At 37.2% G+C, this 20,052-nt stretch overlaps 1 protein-coding gene across 8 annotated transcripts in view; it reads right to left on the reverse strand.

Moving 5' to 3' along the window:
* Positions 1–3,010: 3,010 nt before the first annotated feature.
* Positions 3,011–20,052, reverse strand: part of XRCC5 (X-ray repair cross complementing 5) — a 54,452-nt gene continuing 37,410 nt past the window's right edge. For 7 of the 8 annotated variants that reach the window (XM_064434903.1, XM_064434902.1, XM_064434904.1 and 4 more), the window contains 5 exons: positions 12,820–12,929; positions 12,231–12,327; positions 10,145–10,212; positions 5,365–5,436; positions 3,011–4,566 (listed from right to left, as the gene is read on the reverse strand). In XM_064434903.1, coding sequence (XP_064290973.1) covers positions 4,552–4,566; positions 5,365–5,436; positions 10,145–10,212; positions 12,231–12,327; positions 12,820–12,929 — 362 coding nt within the window. In that variant the 3' untranslated portion in view covers positions 3,011–4,551. Of the gene's footprint in view, positions 4,567–5,364; positions 5,437–10,144; positions 10,213–12,230; positions 12,328–12,819; positions 12,930–14,885; positions 16,835–20,052 lie in introns of those variants that run through there. The other variant, XM_064434906.1, reaches the window with a different exon arrangement.

Consider the following 20,052-nt stretch of genomic DNA (forward strand, 5'->3'; position numbering starts at 1 on the left):
ACAGCAAAAAGTACTGTAAGTATTTCAGGTTGTGGCAAAAGAGGTGCTTTTGATGGTCAGACTTTTGATGTTGAGACTTGTAATGGGGAAGCATCAGAAGGAACAGAATTTTACTATGTCTTAGTCATGCTGTCTTCACAAAGTTTATTGGGAAGAAGCAGATTAATTTCTATCCAGCTTAAGTCACTAAAGTACAGCATGTGCAGAGTCAGATGAGCAAAGAGTCTATTTTAAGGTGCTCATCTCACAGATGCACTGAAGTTATGCCTGGTTTGTAAAGACAAAATTGAGAGGTTTTCTAGTTTCTGTTTAGTTATTTGCATAAAAGCAAGCATTATTCCAGAACAGTAGAAGAGGAAAGGTAGAGTGGGACATAATCTTTCCACTTAACAGAACTTGCTGCATGGGAAGATATGATCAAACTTCAAGCTAAGCTTTGTTCAAATGTTTTCCAAGTAATTTTCTTGTAAAGAATATCTCTATGCCAATTTTTTATGCAGAGTTCAATGTGGGTTTTGATCCTTTGGGAAAGGTAAGAGAGGCTAAAAAGCACAGCCTTGCCTTTTAAAATGTATCTATTTCAGACCTCCATATCAGAATATAATAGTATTACAAAAGAAAAGTTCACCTATTCTAGTTTCCTTTATTTTCTTTAATGTGTGGTAATCTATTCATCTAAAATTTTCAGGTAAGAAAAGAAGAGTCCAAACTGGTACAGAACTTCTTCTAGAGCTGCCCTCAAAACAGTGCAGAGAAATGCTATACACAAACTCCACCCCCAGAAAGACAAGTCACCTCTTGCAGAAGTCAGTGCTGCCTTACGTTACCAGCACCTTTAAGAGGTGAAGGTTTGCTGAAAGAACTGTTTTCTCTATGTGGTAGTTCTTCAAATAATTAAGAAACAAAAGCCTGGGTGGGCCTCCAGTCCCCTGCTAGTACTGGGAACATTTTGAGTTTTAAAAAAAATCTTTGTAACCCACATCTCAAAAGAGACACAAGAAAACTTGGAGGTTTCTTACATCTGACGTTCACAAGTGCTCCCAGCACTGTGCTCCACTACTGTAATGGTACCAAGAGAAGAATGAAGATGGAAGGGGAAAGGAAGCAAAGCTGAAAATTTAGTGGAAGTGAGTTTCCCACTGTCAGAAACCAACAGCTAAATTTAACTGTTTATTTCACACTGACAGTGGGGAGGCTGAACAAATCCAAACCCACCCTTACAAGCACAGCAGCAATATCTACCAGTATATTTGCCAACTTAGCAACATGCCAAGTCAAAATTCTTCTTTCCAGATTATCCCCAACCCTACTGAGACCACAAGAGAATTCCTCCCTTGCCTTTTATCATGTGCAAATGCAGACTACAAAAACGGCCTGTGTCTTTAGAATTCAGAACTGAGATAACTGCTTTTCCTTCCTCATTTTCTAATTCCAAAGATCCTGCTCCAACATCAAACAGACAATTCTGTCAAAACCCAAATACCAGGAAAGTCAGCAAGATGTAAATTCACTCTGGCAACTAAGAGACCACAGTGCAGCAGAACAGGTCTCTTCACACTAGAAGTGTTTTGATGGCATTTGTAATACTTCTGTGCCACATTCTAAGGACAGAGATGAAGCCTTGCTTTCAGAATTGTCCAAACACGTTGGCATCATACTGTTGACCTGACATTCATTTCAACCTGATTAATATCACACAACTCTCAAGTCTTCAACTATGTAGCATTCTACAAGTTATTTTTTATTACTGTGGCATATTGACAACTGTCCAAGAGGACAAATGTGGTTTCTGAGTACAAAAGGAGAGACCAAACTTGAGAACTGCATAATAGATAGCAGACCTCATTACCCAGTGACAGAGCAAAATGCTTTGTGCAGAATTGATATAGCCTAGATAATTACAGATTCACAGTATATTGTAACCAGAAGTGTCTTACTCTTCCTCTATGACTCCCAAACCCAGTATTTTGTCCTTTTCTGTGGAGTACTCTCAATTCCATGCTATGGTCCCAGCTCCCTCACATATTACTTACCCTTTCTGGGATAATACTTTTGGATATTCTCCACCTCCCCAAGTCCACACCCCCCTTCTAATTAAGGAAGTCTTCACAGTCTTCTTTTTTGTAGATGCTCTGATAATTTCTCTGCCTATAAAGTATGTTATGTTCTGCTGCTTGCAGTAAAGCAAATGCACTTTATGTTTCCTTTACAGCTGCTTTTGAAGGGAACAACTAACTGCTCTAGTGCTACTGAGGACTGGTCAGTGTGGCAATTGAAAATGGGAATTCTCAGTGTAAACACTGAGTCAGCCCACCAAACAGTAAGTCAGATTTGTAACTGAAAATGTGAGCTTAAACTAAATGTAAGATCACTTCCAGTCATTGAATGAGAACATGAAAGCTGGCCCTTTGCCACAGAACAAATGTAAAATCAGGCTGCTGATGTGACAGACCCTCCCCAAGATCAGAAGCTTCTGAAGACTGAACTCAGAAGCCCAGGCAGAATGAAAGATGCTGTTCTTGCCTTGCAAGAATTCACTTTTATTTATTTTGAGTCATAAATTCTCATTCCTCTTCTCAGCACTAGCAACTCAATCACCACACTGAGCCCACCTGAATGTATTGTGCTGTACAGGTAGCAAGAAGATCTATGCAGCAATTCTCCATGAACTAAATGTATATTCCTTGACAGAAACAATACACTCTAGAAATGTGGTCTACTGAATCAAAAGAAACAAAGTAACTCCATATTCTGGTCACCAGGTTCTATATTCTGTGTGGCCTTGACCCAAGATTTTCTCATCATCACTGCAATATAGTAAAAACTACTTTACTGGGGTGTTGCAAAGTTTAGAGTTCATAAAGAATAAGTATACTCTGCTTCTGTGAAGGGAATTTTGATATTCAATGTTTGCATTGTAGGCCCAGAAAAGGGGCTTTTGATAGTTTCCTTTAGGTACTGCATAAGTAGTCACCTGATTCTAGCAAACATGGCTCTGAAGACAAAACCCGACCTTTAAAATGTTTTTATTAAACAAAAAAAATAAAGTGTAAAAGAAACCCCCAGCCAGTATACCCCATATATTGGCCTTTGAAACACTGATCAAATAATCCTTATTTACAGTTGAGAAAAATATCTTCTGGTGATACAAAAGCTATAAAGGTCTGCATTTGCAGATGCTCCCTGCCACCTGCATTTGAGAAATGCTTTCAACTCAGTCAGGAGAGGATGCAAGACAGGAGAGTAGGTTGCTGGGTAAGGAAGTAGGGACAAAAAGCAATTGCTATTTCCCACACAGGAGCTGTTGGCCAGTAAAAAGTGCAAACATTCCACAACATTTTGCAACTACAGATCATGATTTTTCCTTTTTTTGTGATCTTAATACCATTTCACAGAGTATATTTATACATGTATAATAATGAAACAACAGCTTTTAAAGGAATGAATCTGGTTCTAACAGACAAGCATGTGTGAAGGTGTCCTTACTGTCTCTTCTGCTCTGTAATCAGACTTGAATGTCTCTTTCTAAGCAGTGTTTGACCAGTTTGGATTGCTCTGTGTAGAGATTACTCCATCCTGGTTACCAGTGTTAACTATTATCACTTACCTATCACAGCTGTCAGTGCACAGCTTTGAGGCATTCTGCTCTGGGTTAGCAGCTCTCAGCAGTGTATGGAATGGACACAGAACTGATTCATTCTGCTTTAGCACCAGGAGCATCTACAGTAACTGTACTAGTTAGAAGTCTAAAAAAAATCAAAAATCCCAGCACATGAAACAGGAAAATGTGTAACAGAAAGGGACAGAAACCTTGGGCTGCTGCTGAGCTGACAGATAGAGAACCTGTAGTACAGAGATGACCATAATTACAGATCTGGGGTCAGTGTGGCAAAATCAGCACACCTGGCTCTGCTACGTGCTTTAGAATCTGTTGTATTAATAGTTTGTATTTCAAACTATTAACTTGTGAGTCCCTGGCCTAGAATTTTTTCCCACAAGCCTCTGTGGTAATTTTCATGATGCTTTGTTGGACTTTTTTTGCTCTATCTTGTTTTTTGTTTGAGTTGGTTGGTTGGTTTTTTTAAAGCATGAAAATAACAGACTTTTCCCCTTCTGTAACAATAAACCTATAGGGTTATCTCCACTAAATATTCAGTATTACCTGGTAACCTTGCTGTTACATTTCTGTCTTCCTTCCCAGGCAATATAACAAGAATTTCAGGCATCAGAACAGATTCTCATTAAATTTAGTAGTGTTCAGCTTAAAGCAATACAAAGGATAAGCTAAATTCAGTTCTAAAGGAAAAAAAAAAAAAAAGATGCCTTAAAGGTATCATTACTTCCCAAATACTTCAGACAATTTCAATCTTCTGTTCTAGTTTTGAAAGTCAGATGCCATTTATACCAGCTGGAAATGTTTCTGGGATTTCTGTTCTCATTTGAGAAAATAAAGATGGATGTACTGTCTTCTCATAGCATCTTTTTTTGGGCCCCATCTCCCAGAGACATCTCTTCCAAAACTTTGCTTCTATAGTCACCATGTATCACTGGTCACATCATGTCCAGCTGCAAACAGAAGAAACAGATTTGAAAGAAGCAGCATTGAAGTTATTTCTTACATGTGTTTAGTGCTGAGAAAACCAAGCAAATTTGGGAATCCTTATCATCTAACATAAATAGATTGCACAGAAATCAGTACTAATCTTCTATAAAGTCCAAAAACAAACCTAAAAATCTCATCTCCACATAATCATCTGTGAATTTATAGATTTTTTAAAAGTACAGTCCAAATGTAGAAATCTGTCTGTTATTAATGCTTCTTTAAAACCATCTACACCATCAGCTTAAGCCTTGGAGACAGATTTGTAATGAGTCAGCCTGTAAAAGATGGCTAAAATATTTATTAAAAAGCCTGGTATCCTTGAATTTCAGCAAGCCTATATAGAGAAGTTTAATTCAAAAAATCAAAACATCTTTTAAAAAATGTTTTTGAGTTTTCAACCCACATAACTAGCTGTTCAAGATCTATAAAGCTTTTAATATGCTATTATAGTAAATTATACCAATCCACTGTTAAATGAATGGCTCACTGGCTCTTTTGAAGCATATTAGAGGACACATTTCACCCCTGTAAACACCTATGTTGCTACATCACACAGTATTTGCCATTATGAAATTACACACCTGGCTAAGTTTTACAATAGCAAGTAAGTAATTTCATGTGGCTCTTCTGATTCAATTCCTTAGGTGTTTGCTAAGTCATGAACCCTAATATCTACTGCTTTAAGAAGCATTTGGCTCTCTTGCTGCACCTTTCATTTAGAGCTTAATTCTAAAGCCACACCACATCTTTATGGTACTCACCAAATCATCAACATCACCACCTTCATCTGCAGGAGGCAGAGTTTCATTTTTCTGTTCTTTTGGAGCCAAGAACTTAAAAAAAAAAAAAAAAAAGGTATTTATGTGACACTGACAAAACTGAGAGCCTTCAATGTTAAATTAACAGAATGTCTCTTCTGTATATCAAAACAAAGCCACCTGAAATTAAACACCAGGAAGGAAGTGTTTTCTGGCTTCCACCCTCCAAAACCATATTAAACTACAAAAAACTTTGTAAGACTTGCTTTTAAAGGGTTTTATGGTGAAGTGTGTCAAAAACCAGACATAAGGATACAGTTCTTGAGACAACACATTGTTAGGCTGTAGAACACCCTGTGATAAGGATGCTACAAATATTATTCCCCAGACTCGGGGGGAGATAAAGATGCATAGAAGAGAAATCATTTGACGTCTACTAAGCCCACAGAAACAACCTCAGGCACGAGAAGTTTTTGAGGCATCAGTGGCTGCAGCCTGGGACTGTACATTTTTCTCTACCCATCCCTTTTTGTCCACTGTCAGATGGGATTCTGGATTAGATGGAAATTTTATCCATTTCAGTTTGACCAGGTTTATGTTCTTCAGAAATATTGTGTGTAGCTACAAAATGCTCAGGGATAACAAAATGCCCCCAATTATATGAGTACATACATGAGGGTGACCAAGGGCTTCTTTGAGACATTTCCTACACCCAGAACATTCTAGTTCTGTGTTGAATTTATAAGTTCCCCATTTAATTCAATTAACATTTACCACGTGAACAAAGATATGAATTAAAAAAAAAAACCCTATAACATGCAAGATGGTTGGAATGCCAGTATTAAAAATGGAAAATTCATTATGTAAAATTACATTGCCGTAGCTGCTGATACAACTCACCATATGCCCTTCACTTAAAGCATGATATTCATAAACAGAAGAGAAAGGTAAGTTGCTCAGATACTATAAAAACTGAAATCAAACATACAGACAATATCTGGAGTACAACCACCTCCAAATTATTTCACAGATTTTCTCTTAGCCTAAAAAAACCCAAAACACTAAAATGGTAGGGAAAAAATGGCAATACTTAACTCCTACTTTAAAAAGCATCCAGTTGTCTACAAATCCTAGTTACTACCTTTTTATCAATGTCCTTAATATAAAATTTTTTTTTTCTTATTATTAAAATGCACCAGAAGAAGTATACAGAGCCAGAAACAACCCTGGAAACATAGGTATGAAGCTAAGGAGGAAAAGCCACATTCCCAGACTTGGAGTCCTGTCATCCTTAAGTCAGAAACAACTTCACTATTACTCCAGATGATGAAAGAGAACAGCTAAGTAGAAAACAGCCACATTAAACAGGCTATAAATACCTGCTTAGATAACTCTTTTGTGCTCCTAAAAGGGAGCTGCTGTTCAGCTGGGGACTTCAGCTGTATCAGCCAGAGAGGTTGTAAGAGGCCATGGGATTAACATCACCAATCTCTGAGACCATACATTTGTAGTGTGAAAAACTTCAGCATTATTTGAAATAAATAAAATATTCTGATCCTTCTCTAGGACCCCAGTGACAGCTTTAGACATGGGGTAGAACTCTAACTCTCCTGTTGCATCCTCTAGGATGCAAAGCCAATACATCATGTTTGGGTAACACCAAAGACAGAGGATGGGCAACCTCTGCCTCACTGTCCCAGTGACCAGTGGTCAGACCTTTCCTGCATCCTAAGCAGCAACATCCAAGAGAAATAGAGAAATCTCACTGCACAAACAACATTCATATTCTAACAAGCTGAGTTTAACTTATCGCAGAGATTCTGTAGCTGATGAAAAAGAAAAGGCAAGGAATATAACAGAAGGAATTAGAATTTCAGGATGCTGTACGTCTGCTTATCTTTTTTGTTGGAAGAGTTCTTAATCTAGTAGTAATATAAAGCACATACTATGAAACTAAAAGCTCATGACATTTGTCAGCTCCGAAAGGCTTTTTGTGCCAAATCAAATTTCCTTTTTTCACGTTTAATTAAGAGTCAATTGGTATTTCTGGAAGCAGCATATTTTTCAAAATTTTTACAAGCAGCTTTCTCATACTAAATTATGCAAAGAAAGCTAAAAGCTAGAGAAATGTACAATGAAGATTTGCAGTAAATTGAAACCTGAAGTTTCCATCAAATGCTGAACATCCGAAGTTGGGGTTTTTTTCTGAAAACCTGTTTTACATTTATGCAAAAGCAAATTACATATAATAGCTGTGCTGAAATCCATTATCTTCCCTAAAGCAACCAGAAAAAACACTTGACATTCCTGCTCTTTTAACCTACCATTCTCAGGCTCTAAAAAGAGTATCTCCACTATTACAGGGAAAAAAAAAATTCTCTGTGATAGGAAAATATGCATGTATAACCTACCTCAAGCAAAAAGAAAAAGGAAAGTTTGACCTGTCTAATAAGCAGCCTGGTAGGTTCTTCCTTTTTCCTGCAGACAGCAAGCCTATAAAACCTGTAATCCTACAGACAAAACAGTCTTGCAACTACTAGCAGCTAATAAACAGCACATAAGAGAAAGGGCTTTTGTGTCACAAAGGACAACACTGAGAGACAACCCCATGACCTACAGGCTTGCACACAACCTGTACAGAGGTGAAGAAAACTTGCATCTTACTCTACTGGGAGATATTCGAAAAAATCTAATATAACCCTTAAGCAAAGGGTATCACCTTCAGTACAGAAACTAAATTAACCACTTTTGCAATCTGCTGTAGACCTAGGAAAATGCTGGCTTTGTATCACACAGGAAAACTGTGGCAGGGTTTAATTGGACCAAAGAGGACGAGACTTTATAGCAGCCTCACAATACAAAGATAAAATATTCTATCCCTGCAGATCTCACTCCAAGAATACACAATCTTGCAGTTTCTTAATGAAAAAGTCATATGACCCCTTAAGAGACAACGGGAATTAGGGTTCTGGGATTGGATTTGGACACTGTGGGGAGATGCTTATCTAGTCAATATCTGGAATTGCTAACTGCTTAGTTAGCAAAGAGATGCAATCCAATTACTCTGGAAGTTCAGGTAACTGCCATATTAGAGAACTGAGGTGCTAAACTGATTTCATGTGATATCTCGTATTTCTCCAGTTTAATGAGAAGATATAGCTATTGTATGACCTTCAATCAATCACAAAATGACCCTCAGTCACAAAATAGTTTCCTGTATTGCAATATACGGTGATTGCAGGATGAAGGTAAACAAAAATGCAAATTGGCAGTCAGCCTATAAATGCCTTCTCCAGCTTAGCCTGGCAGCTGTGAATCCAGTCCTCAGTACTCTATCATTTGTGATGCATTCCTGTACAGGCACAGTATTTTTTAGTCACCACAAGCTCACAGTGAAGACAATGGTATGCTGCAAGGTCTTTGTGGCTAGCAGAGATTTTCTCAAGGAACAGTGGCTATTTCACAGCATTAGCACATTTTTTGAACATTAGTGGTAGTTTCAGACTAGAAAGTACAATTCTCAAGAACAATATTGTCTTAGGAAGTTTCCAAATAAATTCATAGCACTTGAAGTAGATAAAAAGACTGATACTCTTTAAAACCACCACTGGGTGAAAAGTTGCTCTATACCTTTATGTGCAATGATAAATAGCCAGTAGGTCCTTCATGTCCAGAAAAATCACCATACTCTGTCATTTGTATCCTGCATGTGTGCTCAGCTTTCTGGACCCCTAGTTTGTTAGCTTTTCATTTTCATGACATCTCTGTGCCTTCTTCACCTTGAGGTAAATTGTTACAGATGAAAAAAGCAGTTTCTAAAATACAACCTTTTTCTACTCATTTACTAAATCATAGAGAACCTACTTCTACTCACTCTTGGCTATTGCTTATGGAAGGCCTGGAAGCTGCAAAATCAATGTGGCATCTTTTATAAAAGCTACTTCTCTGCAAAATGGTGATTTTAGACACAGTCTTAACTTCAGAGGGGGTATGTGATACAAGGACCTTTTTCCTAAACTAGCAGCCTGGTACAGAAACATCTGTCTTATCCTCTCCACACAAATATAATTTTTGACAGCAGCTCTGAATTCTGCTTCCTTCCAAAGAGAAGGCACCATTCTGCCTGTTACAATTCAGTCCTTTGTAACTGGGACATCCTTCATTCATCTCTGTAGTTATTAAAATGCTACATATCTATAGAAATTATGCCTGTAAATAGTCCAAAACTCCCATTTCCAGAAGGATCTAATATAGCCACCAATAATACCCCCAGCATCACCTATGATGTTCACCAATCCACAAGAGCTGCACAAAGTTAAAATATTGGTATCACTGCATGTATGGTGAAAACTAACCTCAACAACTTGAATTGCTGGAGTTCACAAAACCTTTTAAAACAAGTGTCAGATATTTGAACTTGTGCTACCAGTGAGAACATATTTCTTTCTGTGAAGAAATAGTATTCTGCTGTTATCTTACATATGTAAAGAGCACTCTGCTGTTCCACTGCACTGAGTTGCTGAAGTTCCTATTCTTTGTAGAGGATATTTTCACACCATTTGAATACATGCTACTTTTAAAAGACCAATTACAGTAAAACTTGTAGTACATGCTAACGTGTTTTTGCTCTGAAATGCAGAAGTTTCAATTGCGTGGCAAATGAACATTCTTATTTCTTCATATGGATCTTATTTCACTCAGCTGAAGATTTATCCATGAGAGAAAGTCTTCAGTTCCACAGCAAGGGCTCTATACAAACAGATGCTCATTAAAAAAATGATACCTTCTCAGCCTCTTCACCTGTCACCAAACTTCCTTCTGCTTCATCTTTAGTGATCAAAGAAATTCTTTCTGAAAAAAAAATTACATAAAAATATCATTAGAAGGCTTCCTAAAAATTCACCTAATGTTAGAAGTGAAAAAAATGTTCTACATTCCAACTTCTGGATGTGTCATCATCACCAGTAAAAAAAAAAAGAGTATCACTCAAAGGAAAATGTGACTCGCATAAATGAGTCAACTATGATATAAAATACGATACAAAAATAAATTAATGAGCATATTCATAAGCTTGTGGAAGTATCCATTTAGGAAACTGCTAATATTGTGACAATCAAACTAATGAGACACTGAAAGCATAGATCACAGATGAAATGCTGAAAATCTATTAGAAACTGCACTTTTAGTCATTCACAGCATGCTCTCAGGTCCTCAGAAAAAATTAACTCCTAGCATTCAGACACTTGTGCTGTGATTACCTAGTCTGACTACCAAAGTGCTGGTCCTGCCCCACTTTGCTCCTTGGTTGTGCCAGCAGCAGCACCCTGTGTAGTGATGTCCCACCTCCCTAACAAAACTTCAAAATAAATTCTCCATTTATTTTGACCCCAATATTTTTTCCAGTCTAGTTCATCACTGGCCATACAAATACTTGTGCCTGAACAAGCAGCTGTGGGTGTGAGAGCAAAGAATAGGAGATTCATAAAAATTTCAGCAGCAGTGTAAGTGTAGCATCACCTTCACAGAACTACATGGCAGAGTTTGATAAAACAAAGGAATTTGTCAAACAGATCTGCCTTTCTTCTGAACCCCCAACTCATTAACTTATATCCATCTTCTTTTGGGGATGGCAGCCACTCATAACAAGACCCAATGCACATCACATTTGGTAGAAAAGAGGGGATGGGTCATGTGGCAAGAATGAGAGAAAACAACTTTTGTTCTTGCTAGCAGCAAGTAAAAAGGCAATTTCAACTGCCTACTGAGAGCAGCCAGATTACATTTTAACCATCAAGATTTCATTTCACCATGTTCTCAAAGGAAGATAACCTATGCTGTATGAAATTATAATTTCTCTCTGTATTTGTTTGTTTGGTTGATTATTTCCTAAAAAACATAATCCAGTTTGTCAAAAACTCTGATTTACACTAACTAAAACTTATTCATGGCTTTGAAAGAGCCAAGTTCATGTCTCTCAAAGTTTATTGGTTTCTTTTTCCAAATTTATACAGAGAAGGTCCCCTACAGCACTACTCAATATAATGTTCTTGTCAGTGCTGCCCTGTGCTGTTTTTTTCACATTGCTAAGCAAATTCCCATCCTGTAATTCAAAGCTGGACAAAGTAGACATTACAGCATGTCTGGAGTTTATCACTTTGAATGATACTACACAAAAATCACATCACTGCATTTTATAGCATGTACCCTTAAGAGATACAGCTGGGCATTTAACAGATTTTCTTAGCATTGGTTCCAATTAAAAACTAGAGTATGAGGTAAAAGATTTTTTTTTTTTTAGTCCACTACATTTTCTATTTGTGAAAATGTTCCTTTATTTATCACTTGTGTAGTCTCTAAATGTCTTTTAGAATGGCACTGCCTTGTATCTCCCAGTTTAATCATAGGTAGGTGTCATATTACCACATATTCTGTCCTTCAGGTTACTTAAATACAACATGATCAGTGACACATTTCAACGCTATCTATGACTTTTTGGAAGCTTAAACTGCAAGAATCTTTTTATAGCTCTACTGCATGAGTTTTTCCATTTATTCTGAAATTCAGCTGAAATTGTGTCTTCTTCTCCTTACCCTATAACATTTAATTTGTCTCTTCCACAATTAATTTACCATTTCAACAAGATTTGGCAATGCTTTATGAATAATGCTGATATGAAACTATTAGTGCAGAAAAAGAAAGGAAGCTGCAACATGAAAGGTTTTTTTTTTTAAACAGCTGCAGGAATGAAGCATATCAAAATGATGCAGTGGGGTTAGTCTAAGTGTCCCACTGCTAATGCAGTTTTCTTACTTAATGGATAAATGCAATACAGTTAGAAATTGTCTAGTTTTTTTAAAATCCCATCCTACCTTGTACCATAATCTCCCAGAAATCAGATAAGGCTTTATCTTCCAACTTTGATTTCAGTGCCTGCAGAAAGTCATTAAAGCACTGCACCTTGGACAGCTGAAAAAAATGTAACAGCAATTGTAAGCAAGAAATATTGAAACTACTAAAGAGCACTGCAAGCTTAATTCTTCATGAAGTTATTTAACATGGTGAACACAAAAGCCTCTACAGAATTTGGGTTTTATTTCTATTAAAACCGTGAGTTCTAAGGAAAGGTGAGCCACAAAAAGTGCCTCTCAGAATGCTAGAAAGACTTTCTTGTAACTAGCTTTGTTGAAGAAAAAAATTGTAGGATTGTACTTTTAACTAGCACAAGCATCAGGTCATAGGCCTTCTGTTTCATGTTTAAACAAAAACAAACAACAGCAAGTAATACCAGAGAGGCCAGTCCCCATTCCAGTAACAATAAAAACCCCCATAAAATGCAACTCTATTTCTAAAATTTGAAACATATTTAAATTCTTTTTGCAGCAGCAATAAATTATCAAGCAAATAGGCCCATCATGCTTTTAATTTAAAGAGGTATGAGTATTCACACATTAACATTACCTTCATGGCCTCCTCTCTAAAAACTCTGATACAGTCAATCCCTTTCATGTAGTACTGGGAACCTTTATTTTCCAGGAACTGATCAATGCGGTTTATCAACTGCTGACTCACTGGAAGACAAGGAGAAATAAACTGATAAATAAATAAAAGAATACACACTTTCAAGGAAAAACCCCCAACTTTTCTTTTATATCTCTCTTTTTCTACTCCACAGGCGTCTAAGTCATACCCACACTGACTGAAGCTATGCAAGTTGATAATTGTTACATAAGCTAGCGACAATAATTTCAGCATGTCTGGAAAAGCCAGATACACTAGGAAGAACCTCAAGCATGTCCAAGGCATACTTTTCCCTGAAAGCCCAGAAAAAAAAGCAGTGGCCCGACTTGCTTGATAAAAATTTGGATTCCTAAAGCTTAAGGAGGTTAATGTTCTACAACACAAGTGTATCCCCTAAACATCCTTTGCAATTGATGCGTATTTCAATAAAAACATTAAATTTATGAGAAAGGTGTAATCATGTCAAACCAACATGTGTGGGGTTAAAAGACCTTGCTGTTATTGACATCAGAGTATGTCTTGTCTCTCGTACAGGTAGTTTAATAATTTTTCATCAGAGCAAGGAGGTTTATAATTATAGATATTATAAACTGTGTGTGCCTGACAGAAAGAAGCAGAGGTAAACAGTGAGACCTGTACCAACAAGAACGGGAACACCAGTTTTACCCTTACTGTTGAGCTCCTAAAAGGTAGGCAGCTGTAAACCACTGCAAACAGACAAGAGAAAACATCACCCAAGTGCTCTGCAAATCCCAACTAATTTCTGCTAGATTTTAGTAATTTACTTTCTTTTCATGTTTACTTACAGTCAAGGAACTGTCCAATTTTACCCTCTGGCAAACACATCAGCCAGGGAAAAAACAAGTGTGAAGAGGATACAACAGTATCTATAGACTCAGAAGCATTGTGAAAAGAATGAATAGGGAGCTGATAGTGCCCTGCCTCTCTCAAAATAAGAGCCAAGACTTGGGTTAAGAACAAACAATAAAACAGGATCTTTTGGAACATATATCAGCAGTTAACCCCTTTACCAAAGGCTGATTTAAGTTTAAACAACTTTAAAAAATGTTTGAAGAAATTTTTAGAATTCTTAAAAGAGGATGTCTGTCAAGGGAGTGTTGTTGCCATTGAGGAAGAATATTCAGGAACACTTTCTGACCAAGTCACAGCATCTGCCTGCCCTGTTCTTGCACTGTTAAAGACCAGTCAGTGGATTAGCAGAACCTTTCCCCTGATCTATAGCCCTTCTCAGCTCCAGATGTTATGGGCATAGACATCACTTCAAGAATCTCAGCTATGGAAGCATCAACAAAGAAAAGCACCTGCCAGAGTGGTGGAAGAAACAAGAAATAAACACACCAATAAGGAAACATTAAGTACCATGTTCCTCTCTGCTCTTGTGAGTATGCACAGCACCAGCTGTTACATAATTTTCTATAAAATGCCTAATTGAACTGAATCTGAAGGACAATATCTCTGCATAGTGTGAAACAAGGCATGTTTGATATTCTCCCACTAGGTTTTGGCAGTTTCTAGAAAAGGAGGCAGATAATGGTTCAGCCCAACAGCAGCTACAGCACAAGAAAGTGTGCTGAAGTGCCTACTGTGCCAGAGGTAATCAGCTCACTCTCTATTTATTTCACCAGTAGCTGACAAACTAAATTGAAGTCTAACTACTTAAGCTTCCCAAGTTAAGTCAGTCCATTTTTTTCATGGTTAATGATTTTCTCATTAAATGTTCTAATTTCTTATGAATTGCACTAATAAAAGCAAGTCCTGCTGGTGTTTTCAGTGGTGGTGGTGTTTTTTTTTAAACACTGCCTTCTCATTGATGTGTTAAATTAAAGCCCCAGGCACTATAAGGGTGCAATAAAAGTCTTTATTGTCAGAAAGATTGCAGCATACTGTTTGAAATTATCAGACACTCTAGTACTTCTTTTGCATTTATTTTTTTTTAAATCCCTTTCCATTTGATTGCCCTGGCAGCCGTCAGAAGGAAAGACATTCTTGTTACTGACTGTGAGATACCTCCATTTGAAATCTGTTGTAAGGAACCAAAGGAAACCTGCAATGTTTTACCAGGCACTGAGAGTCCATAATACAGGCAGCAAACAGGTTACATGCCAACAGCATTTAAAGTCTCATCTAACATCCTGAAGTAGCCAGGCTAAAAAGTTGGTTCTGTCTATTGGGTTTCCCTTAAATGATAGGGCAATGATGGGTGAATCTTAAATAGACAAAAACTCCTATGTTCTGATTAGACTACCAAATTACTTCAGGGGGCCAAAAGTAATATTAAAGACAGTAGATAAGGATTATAGCAGGAAATTCTTGAAGTGGTTGCTGTTCCTTTACATTTCTAATCTGAGAAATTCGTTGATTTCCTGCTGCCTTTTCATTAGTCTGAATCTTTGGTCTGGATGCTGCAAAAAATAGACGTCCCTGTTTTTGCAGCAAGGCGTGTTCTGCATAAAGATGTTTTTTTAACTAAGCTGTGATAAGCATTAACTCTGATGTGTCCCAGACAAATCTCAGGCATTGAGGTTTTGAGGAGTAGGCCCTTGAGTTACAAACTGATAGCCTATTCAGGCCACTCCTGTGTAATTGTAACTTTTTTCTTCTTTCCCAGCTTCCCCCATTCCACACACATTTAAGGAAGAGAACTAACAACAGACTTCTACATTTTACATTAACTGCAATTTCCAGCAGTCCTAATAACCACAACATTCTGTAGAACATCCCAAGAAATTTTAATCTCCTCTTTACTCTTTCTACTGTACCTGACTGGTTAGATAACAAATATAGTTATTAAGGGTTGGAGAACTGCAGGGGAAAAAAAATCCCAGAATAGAAGATCTTTTAGTTCTAGCAGAATTTAATCCCTTCCCCTCTGGCATTCAGATACATTTGCTACTCCAAAATACATTCACTAGTGCTGTCATTTTTTGTGAAATATGCCACGAACAATTATATTCACTTGTTATCTCTGAACAGCTACGCTACAGAAGTGCAGTTATACTTTCATGTTTGTTCAGTTCAGTTCTTGGTCTTGATTACTATATCAATCAGATTACACATTAATAAGAGCCAAAGCTGTCTATTATTACAGTCCAAGCTCGACTCCTTGGGGATTTTCCCCCTCTAAAAAAATTAATCATGCTAAAAAAAAAATTTCTTCCTTTAGACAAAAGACTCTCATTGTTAATCTTCTGATTTTCATGCTGCTGGTGGTAATGACTTGTATTCATGGGCAGTGCTTAAAGTGTGATTCACTGACAAATCAGTTAAATCACCTGATAATTCATTTTAAAATGCTGCTCTGTATCATTTTTCTAGAATTGAAAAGAAGAAAGAAATTCTGAACTGAAAACTGTACTAATTTTTAAGGACCTCCTTCACCTTTAAGCCAAGAAATAAGAATTTTAAAACCAAGAGCTGTTGGCTGTTGAATTAATCCAGTACCCTCTGAGGGTCTGTTCAGTTTTGAAATGGTGTCCCTAAAGCTCTGTGAGTATGGATCGGAATGATTGAGGCTGGATGTCTGAAGGACACACGACCAAAATCCCTGCTAAAAACAGGGTTCACTGTGGAACAGGTGCCTCAGTGCTCCACAGATTTGAGTTCCATGTAGCTCCAAAGATGGAGAGTCTCCAAGTTCTTGTGGGTCCCTTTTTCTGTGTGAGCTCCATCATTGTGATCTTTATTATCTTTTTCCCCATAACATCTAATTCAAATTCTGTTTGCTGAAACTCAGAGCTTTGAGTCTCACCCAATCACTGTGCCCTTCAAAGACAAACCTGGCTTCATCTTCTCTGTGAAGCAGATATACAGAAAACTTCAAAGTGATTCTATATACTCAAGTATTTGGTTTGCAAAAACCCTTCTAATGAGTGAATCATTTTCATCAAACCAGTCATTGCATTTGGCCTGTGTAGCAGTAGAGCATGAATAGTCTCTGAAATATACAAAAACATCCAGCAAGATAAAAATGCAGACAAACTGCAGAAACATGCCAACAAAGAATGAAATTAAGTATTAGCATTAAAAAAAAACTATATTAGCTCCAGAAAGGTAATTAACAATACTTATTTCTACAGAAACTCTTGCAATAAAATCTCATCCTTGTTCAAATGCAGTCACTGATTCTTTCAGCTATATTTTTCTAGAAATGCCTAGAGAAAAAATAAATTAATTTACTATAAATATAGAAATGAGAGCTTAGTGCAATTTGTCTCTGGACATGAAGATTTCTCTCCCAACTGAAAATCAGTAAATAAAAAAAGCTTTTTCAACATCATGTTTCAGACAGGAGTACTGTAAGATGCAATGAAATGTGGCCTATAAACTCACACAGAACATTTACAAATCGAAGAAAATATTATGCATGCGTCAATATCTTTTTCTATACTTTTTGTCAATACCTTTCCCCTGATTCTTATACAGAAGCCTATGAAAACACAACACACCAGAGATGATGTACTCTCCAGAGATGCAGATCATGGATGGGAACCTTCAAATAGGAGGATTAACTGGAATTATGTGGCTACTCCCTTGGCATTACAAAGATGGCAAGCACTGACTGCATTTTCTGAAGCCACAGCAATGAAGAAACTCACTGCGCACCCTTGGGAGCAACAATTAATTCTACTCAGGTAAACTAATCTGTTTTATGTGCAGTCATTGACAAAAACGTCAGAAGCTGTTATCAGGAGACATCTCTTTGTGATGACTCTACACTTGTGACTTGCTCAAAATAAGACCTGCATAACATGACATTTCTCTGGCCATGAATGCAAATAAGAAAGGATGTCTAGAGGGGAACACAATTCTAGTTACATGAGCATCAGCGTTAACCAGTAAGCTGAAACCATCAAACACATCTCACCATGTACCCTTTAAGCAGCTCCCTACTGTAATAAAGGACACAGTTTTCAGGTAAAACCAAAGTCGATTATTGTTTCAGGAATTGAGCTGCCAGTCCAGAAAACCTATCTCTAAGACCCTTACCAATCTGAAAATCTTTGATTTTCTGCAGATATGTATTTAGGCATTAGTGGCAAAGTTCTCACACAACATCACACACAGACTAGCTTTCACTTAAGACTTCTGCTATGAAAGGAATAACCCTGATTAACACAACCCAGTGAGGGCACTGCAGGAAATATACTGGTTCCTATTTTCAGTGATAAATACACCATCAGGACTTCCTACAAGCTGTTTCAGAAGAAAAAGAAAAATAAGCACCTTGCCATCCTCTGGTATTGCTAACTTTATAATTTTGGTGTGGGTGTGCCATTAACCTGCAGCTGAATTAAGAAGCAACTGTAGAGTCAGTATTTAAAGTACAACTCTTCCAACTGCTACAACTTCTCTATCTACTAAAAAACAACCCACCTTCAATCAAATAGTTGAAAGGTCTTTCTCTTCCCAATGAAAGGACTGCTGTTATTTTAAAAGGTGAATGTAAGCTCTATTCAGTTAGGAAGACTGTAGTAGATTTTTTTTTAAATAAAAGAAAAACAGAATGCAACTTAGCAGTTCTCCTGTCTGCATCCTGACACATAAAATGCTACCCTTTTTACAAATAAGTACTTGAATGCCACAGATTATCCTTTTCTGCAATGAAATTTTATATTTCTTATGTTCTAGCAGAGGGAAAAAAAAATTCATCATTAAATGACAAAATTATACCAAAAACCCCTTAGAACCACTAAATAATTTTAAGGCAGAATTTACTATTTACATAACCAAAGTGCAATACAGCAAGCCATTAAAAACATGCCTGCAATGTTCAACGTATTAAGCTACCTAAAAGGCTCTAAAGCACAAAAAGGATTATCCAGAAGAAAAAGATAATATGCAAAGTATGTTTTTATTTATAGTGGCTTCTACCTCTCCTTTAAATGGGTGACTGCACTACATTCTGTTTAACTACAGAGCAGATCACAAAGAATAAAAGCAAATTGCTCAAAATTTCAGGACCTTCCAACCATGTACTGCAGCTATCTCCAGCACAGCTACCAAGTGGACATATTTAAGCACTCTTTCTATTTAAACCATCTTCAAGGGTAATCACTATACTTATTTTTGCCTTAAAGCTTTCCTACATGGTAAAATTTAACATCATAACAAAGCAGTCAAATGTTTCACAGTTTCTGTATTATAATGTATTGTACAATTGTACAATTTTTTTACTGCATCTTAATACATCTTAATAGCTGAGATTTAAGAACACAACTCAAAATATTTTTTCAATAAATAATTTCTTATGGGTCTAATGAATAATCCATGTAAAAAAGCGAGCTAGCTTAGAGGTCTGGAAATTCTGGAGAAAAACAGCTAAGCAGGCTTTAACAGGCCATATCACAATTCAGTATACTGCTAAACACACTCCTGAAATTACATCCAAAAGGACCAAAGGTCTTGTTGAAATACCCAGTACCTCACTTAAGCACCTCTGCAAATCTTTCTTTGAAAAGGAATGTGACATTAGTGGCTATTTGGCAGATCAAGTTTACCCTGCCACAACCTTCAAATCATCCTTTAGGAGATAAAGGGCCCCGTCCATCTTGTGCTTTCTTTTTAAGACACCTTTGGATTACATATATCTCTGCATAGCTGTTCCAGGAGGGAAATACCATACAAACCAATGATAATTTCATTGCATTTTCAGACTTAGGCCATGCAAGACAGTGTTTGACCTGTGCCTGGAGTTCTTTTTCATCTCTGAGGAAAGTCAGTGCACACAGAGCCTTCTCTCAGCTTTCAGATTATAAATACTACCTGTTTATTCCACTCTGAATTCACCTGTACTTTCTTTCACAAACAAGCAGTAAGAAATGACCTTTGGTCCACTTCAGGCCACAAAGATCCTGAGAGTGAGAAGCTGAGGTTCACTCTGAATGAGGCAGTCAGTGATTACCAAGGGGTCTTCTGTTAAAAACACCTGAGGAGTTGCTCAGGTCCTCAGTGTAGCTGTCCAGCGCCTTCTCACCCAAACACAGCTACCTGAGACTTTTAATTGGGGAAGGCAAGTATTAACAGGGGAATTACAAATGACAGCTTCCTTGACTGAGTGGCACTACAAGCTAATGCGCAAATTCCAGAGCAACTAACATTTACTGCATTGCATTTACACAAATGGATTGCATTTACTGAACTCTGAAGGTGCTA

Source organism: Passer domesticus, chromosome 10, assembly GCF_036417665.1.
Source record: "Passer domesticus isolate bPasDom1 chromosome 10, bPasDom1.hap1, whole genome shotgun sequence".
NCBI lineage: Eukaryota > Metazoa > Chordata > Aves > Passeriformes > Passeridae > Passer > Passer domesticus.